The following is a 5904-nucleotide window of genomic DNA, read 5'->3' as shown; positions in this document are numbered from 1 at the left end:
ATATATATAACGTATTTAATTATAAATTTAGATAAAAAAATTAATTAGTAAAACAAATATTTCAAATCTAATAAATATATAAATATCCCCCAATGTCCCCAAATACTTCACATTTTGGTTCATAAATCATACCTTCAACGATAACTTCCATAACTGAATAGATGCGATGTTTGCGATGCTTCTTCAATTTCTTACCGTGTGACAGTTTTAGTGCAAGCCGTATTATACTTATAAAAGAAAGAATAGTTGGTACAAACTCTGCTATCTTTTCCAGAACAGAGAGCTAATGAAATTAGATTTTCAGATCGTGAGTGGACCTTTGACAACGCACCATGTGAAAATGAAACTTTCATTGATTTCAATTGCCAAGTGATCCATTACTCTTGACACCTTGTATAGAGGATAAAAGAACAAATTAATATTTACATTCTCTGCTATGTTTTCGACAACATGAAGATAGAGCCAGTGGCAAAATTTTCGATGCGTGGAACTGTTAGAAAGCACCAAGTAAAATAAAACATTTATTGATTTGAATTGCAAAGTGATCCATAACAAATCCATGAACCAGGAATTTAGATCTATGTTTTGGAATTCGGAATACATAGACCTTGTTCTCTCTCAGAATGAATTTCATTCGATAAAACCAGTCCTCGTCAAGACAGCAGTTCGAACCTGGCTGAGATCTCTGCCTTTGAGTGTTCTTCCAATGCCTTCATACACTGACATTTCAGGTATTTCGCTCTGGGCAAGCTGCCTGGCAACGAGCTCATGAGGTGGGATCCATTCAAAATCCCTACCATCACCGTCTTCATTTCCATAATCATCAACTCTCTCATGACTTCTTCTCCAACCATTGATCTCATTCTTCCTTTCTTTCCATACCATTTGAGAACAGTCGGGGATATTCACAGGTGTAGACCGATACCTCAATATCCTTTTACTATTCTCTTCATGGCAAGGCTCCCTCCTAGGAATTCTCACTGATCTCTTGCTAGTATTACTATTCCCTTCCAGCTTTGATCCCCTCGATCTGCATACTGCAACGACGCTATAGCGGTTTTCCCCTAAGCCAAGCTCCTTGGTTTCGGCATCATTAAAACCACCCCATATATCCTCTTCACTAAACTCTTCCATTGCCTCACTAAACAGCATGTAAATATGATAGTGCTTCTTCAATATGAAACTGCCAAACATAAAATTACTTCTATCCAGGCGCACCCAAGATCTTTCTTTTAATATTTTTCTTCAAGATCCCACTTTTAAACATCTATATGACACGACCTACATTGTGCCAATTCGAAATGATCAAAATCCTGATAAAAATCCTCAAGCACCCTGATAAAAATTCTAAAGCACCCTGATCAAAATCCTCATAAACATCAAGTTTTTTCTGTTCTTGTTATTCTTGACAACTTCCAGAAATCTATATCTGCAATAGAGAAGAAACACAGCCATGTACGAGAGCCTGAAGCTCGGAGATATTTATAGTTCATGATTAGTGGTTGCTCCCTCAAACTACCACTAATAACTTCACCAGATGCTTCATATTCCGGGAATCGATTGCATCCATCTCAGCAAAAGCGGATAGGTTAACCTAACTTCGTAGAAATAGTAATTTTTTCAAACAAAAATTTGATGGAATAGATTTTTTATCTCATCTTAGTTTCATCGATTTTACTCAATCTGCGCTAGATTTACAAATATTTTATCCGAAAAAACGATGTTTCCAATTATTTCCAATTATTTTCCAAGCCTTTATCCACTCAAAGTATAGAAACTTCTATTTCTACCTAAACAAACATCCAAAAAAATTCACTCTATTCAAAGATGATAAGGATGAAGTTGAGGATAACAAGAGATTTGTTGGGGGGCGTTCTTCACTTTTGGTGGGTTGATGTGATTGCTTTATCTGCAATTATGTCCAGTTATCCCCGTACAGTGCGTCTCTTTCTGCGATTTCGGTTCCAGAGGTCAATGGTGATGACTCACATTCACGTTCAACTGGAATAGTTGCTGGGATTCCGAGCATCTATGGAGCAATAGGTCTAAAATTTTGGAACTTGCGTGTTTAAAGTGAACGAATAGGTTGGACTTTGTTCCATTCCTGTGTGAATAAAATGAAATTGCACGACACCTCCATTGACGTGATACTAATTTATTTGCAAGCACGTATTGCATTGCAGAAAATGAACCAACTTTAATGGCACGTAATTAGGGGCAGCTGATTCAGCTCGATAGTGAAAGCTGTTGAGTTTTCAAAAAACATGGGGCTTCTAAATTTTTTTGGACCTTATTAGGAATAGTATTCAAGAAACCTTAGGAATAGTACTCAAGAAAGTTGAGGCTTTCTAGATACATGGTTACCCAGAATCATGCAATTGGAGAATGTTGAGGTTTGACAGCGCATTCTCGGTATTGATGATGTCTGATTTATGAAAAGCGTGGGATGTGTTACGTGAGATTGCATCTGGTTTTCATGTAGCGAACACGGAGGCAACAATGACTAAAGGCTGCAAGTTTTGTTTGATTAGCCCCCTGTGATGTAACACAATCCCGGCTTGTTTAAAGAGGTGTTCAAATCCTAATTGAATTAGGAGTTCACTATCAAAACCGAGGAGTTTATTTTTTAGGTGTTTGATGTCATCTTTGCCCACAGAATTAGGTAAACAGACTGGGAATATTATATTAACCTTGATGCACTAGGTTGTTTAGACTTTGATGTTTGTTATAACGAATGCCATGTGTATGAATATCAGAAGTTTTGATGTAAACCAAAGTCTATATATAATAACTATATAGGAAAAGGAATTTGATTCATAAACAACGAATTGATTATGATTGTTTATGATGATAAACTAATAAAAGCAAATTAATACATTACAAAATAGGTAAAACATTTTCCAAGAAAACTTTAATGTCAAGATTACCAATGTGAAGCAACGTAGCTTAATGAACGAGTTTAGGAAACAATCAATTTCCAATATATGGAAGGATTGTTTATAATATTTTAATGGAAGGAAATAGAATGAGCGAATTGTTTTCACTTATTGTGTTCATTTGTGATTTATAAGGCTGATGAATAGTTGTGATATTTGGTTTTCAAGCATATATCATTCGCTTTTTCATTAAGTGGCATATCAATGGACTTGAATAAAGGTTTTTTAACGGTGAACTTTGTAGGCTTTTGTACATAGTTGTTATTTTTATATAAAGTATGACTTTTATTATTGTTTAGGAATCGATATAATTAAGACTAATACATATTTTTTTTTGTAAGCCATCATCATCTAGTTTATCTTTATGGTATATTAAAAATTAGATATCTTATAATTTCTTAAAATTTTATATCTTTATACTTCATAGTATGCATAAATCTCTCTTTCCCTTCTCCACATCTTTATAATATCTGTAATATATTAATTCTATTTTTTACAATTTTTAAATACATATTATCAATGAACATGGTAAGATATTGGTCAACAAGGTGAAGACCCAACGGTCTACCCTGTGGTCCATCCTTCTCTTAATGATGGACCAAACCTCCCTACCCAAGGGTTATTGGTTCCAAACAATTTCCATACTAATTAAGAAAACTTGATTTGGATCTTATTTAAGGTGTACCACTTACTAGTTTGAGGAAATTACTTTTTTAGCTTAATATGATCAAATTCAAGGGCCCCTTCTTCAAAAGCTTTTGTCTTCCACTAAAGAATAGCATGGTTATCAAGTTTTGTGATAACCTATACAAAGAACTCTTCAAGAGAATGAGTGATGGATGTTTCTTCATCATCATCATAAAAAATGAAGTGTTCATAGAGTTTCATGTTATCTACATTAAAGATTAGACAAGTACCCATGTATGTCTGTAGATCTAACTTAATGGCATTCTCTTGGATCTCCTTAATGATAGTGTATGTACCATATTTTAGTGGGTAGATATTCGTTTCCAATGGTTTTGGAAAATTCATTTTAAAGGTAAATATATAGTTTGTACTATCCTCCTCAAGTCATTGATGGTTTGCATAAAAAAATTGTTCATGTTTTCTTTTCATGTGGTTTACAAAACTTATTCTTGCACCTCTGTTACAACCTCCTTCATCATTTTTCCTTAGGTTTTAGACCTATAAATGCTAATAGACCCTTCGACAAATACCCAAGGTATGTATTAATAGGTGGAGTGTCACTGTTTTTATGCAGTGCATCACTGTCACTGCCATGGAAATTTGGGGTAGGGTGATCCCAATCTTTTGGACGGTTATGATTAAAAGTTCCCAACAACTAGAGAAGTGTGGGGTGTACTACTTCTACATGGCCATCCTTTTTATGATGGAAGGTAGTGGTCCTCTTCATCTTCACATCCATTATTCTTCATAAACACGTTCCAAAGGTATATTAATAATTGGTTATCACGATTGAAAATATTCAATGATGTAATCCAAAATGCATCAATGTCTTCTCAAAGAATGATTATCGTGTGATATTGTTGGGTGCAGGAATTACACTTAAGTAAACTCCTCAACACTTAAATTGTCAACCCGGGGGATTTGTAAACTTAGAGACAAAGCACAGGCAATGCCAGAGATGGTATGAATATTTCTAATATCAACTCCTACTTTCTTTAAAGGAAAAAATTGCAGAATCAAACTAAAGAGGAAAAAGGCAACTCGAACTATCAAAATAATCTAAGGCTGGAACAAGAAGAAACGTACTTGCAAAAGAGATTTAGAAATAAAAGAAGGCAATTACTCTAGCTGACTATTGATTAACTACTGAGAATGGTTTTCTTTAGCAAAGACACCTTAGTAGTCTTCAATAGATGGGCCCCTTAAAACCTGCTTATGTAAAGATGTCCTTCACACAGGAATCGATCTTGCACTAGTGCAGTCTGCTTGCACTAGTGCAGGGACAACAATTTATGCACAAGGTGTAAAGTAATGTCTTGTACTAAACATGCTTTTCTTCGTGCAAGGGATTTGAACTTTCTCAAGTCCAAAGCACCCAGATTTGGTATTAAGAAACTAGTTCTTGTACCTGATCAGAGCTTCTTACACTTTAACTTTTTAATTCTTGGAATCAATGCTTAATTACTGCAAGTGTTATGAAACCAGATTGTATATCAAAAAGATGAATGTCTGCAGAAGTGAAGAAACAATATTTTCAAGCCTTCCTGTTATTAAATATTAACGAAAACAAGAAAGCTATTAGAAGTAAACTAAAGAGGCTTACTACATCACACTATCTAGCACTGGTGCAAGAATAGTTCTCCTGCTCGAACCAGGGGAAAACCAAACCAATCGTGCAAAAAGTGAATAGCACACCAATGTGCACTAGTGCAGGTAATTTCTCCTGCTCAAACCAGGTAGGGAAAACCAAACTAACTGTGTAGAAAGTGAATAGCACACCAACGTGCACTGGTGCAGGTAATTTCTCCTGCTCGAACCAGGCGGGAAAACCAACTCAAAATTAGATGCAGAAAAGGAAATTTAACTACAAGTTGCCGATCTGCTTCCACTCAGACAAAAATTCAAATGCTGCAAAGTAAATCACACTTCACAGTTCAAAAACATAGATTACAAGATTAGAAAAAGAGGGAAAACATGCTGGGTTGGTTGGGACCTAGCTAACCAATGTGTTTCCTTTTCAAATGGAAATGCTACTCAATACTGAATCGATTCATCAACTATTAAACATAAAGAATAAAATTCATGAAGTGTAAGGCAAAGCTCTTCTTATTAAATCATCAAAGCAAGTACATGCATGATTAGATATCCAGCCCAGATTTGGGTGATAACAAAAGACAGGCCTGTTACCGCCTTCCTAGTTCTATTCTTTATTCTATACAATTCTATCAACCATTAAGAATTTCGTCCTATTTACATTTCTTCTTATATAGATCCTTGGCCG

At 35.1% G+C, this 5904-nt stretch overlaps 1 protein-coding gene across 1 annotated transcript; it reads right to left on the bottom strand.

The window, feature by feature from the left end:
* Nucleotides 1-508: 508 nt before the first annotated feature.
* LOC149226264 (protein S40-1-like) lies at nt 509-1549 on the bottom strand. Its single transcript, XM_089375252.1, has one exon. It carries the CDS (start codon nt 1192-1194, stop codon nt 631-633), a length of 564 nt encoding a protein of 187 aa, XP_089231378.1. The 5' UTR covers nt 1195-1549; the 3' UTR covers nt 509-630.
* Nucleotides 1550-5904: the final 4355 nt, after the last annotated feature.

The sequence above is a fragment of the Pinus tabuliformis genome, chromosome J, assembly GCF_031772625.1.
Source record: "Pinus tabuliformis cultivar Carrire ecotype Pingquan chromosome J, CPIR1, whole genome shotgun sequence".
Lineage (NCBI taxonomy): Eukaryota > Viridiplantae > Streptophyta > Pinopsida > Pinales > Pinaceae > Pinus > Pinus tabuliformis.
Note: the sequence above shows the minus strand (reverse complement) of the source record. Positions and strands in the feature narration are given on the sequence as shown.

What these genes read in the sequence shown, in the direction of transcription:
- LOC149226264 (XM_089375252.1), bottom strand. Translation starts at nt 1,194, where the DNA reads ATGTTTGGCAGTTTCATATTGAAGAAGCACTATCATATTTACATGCTG.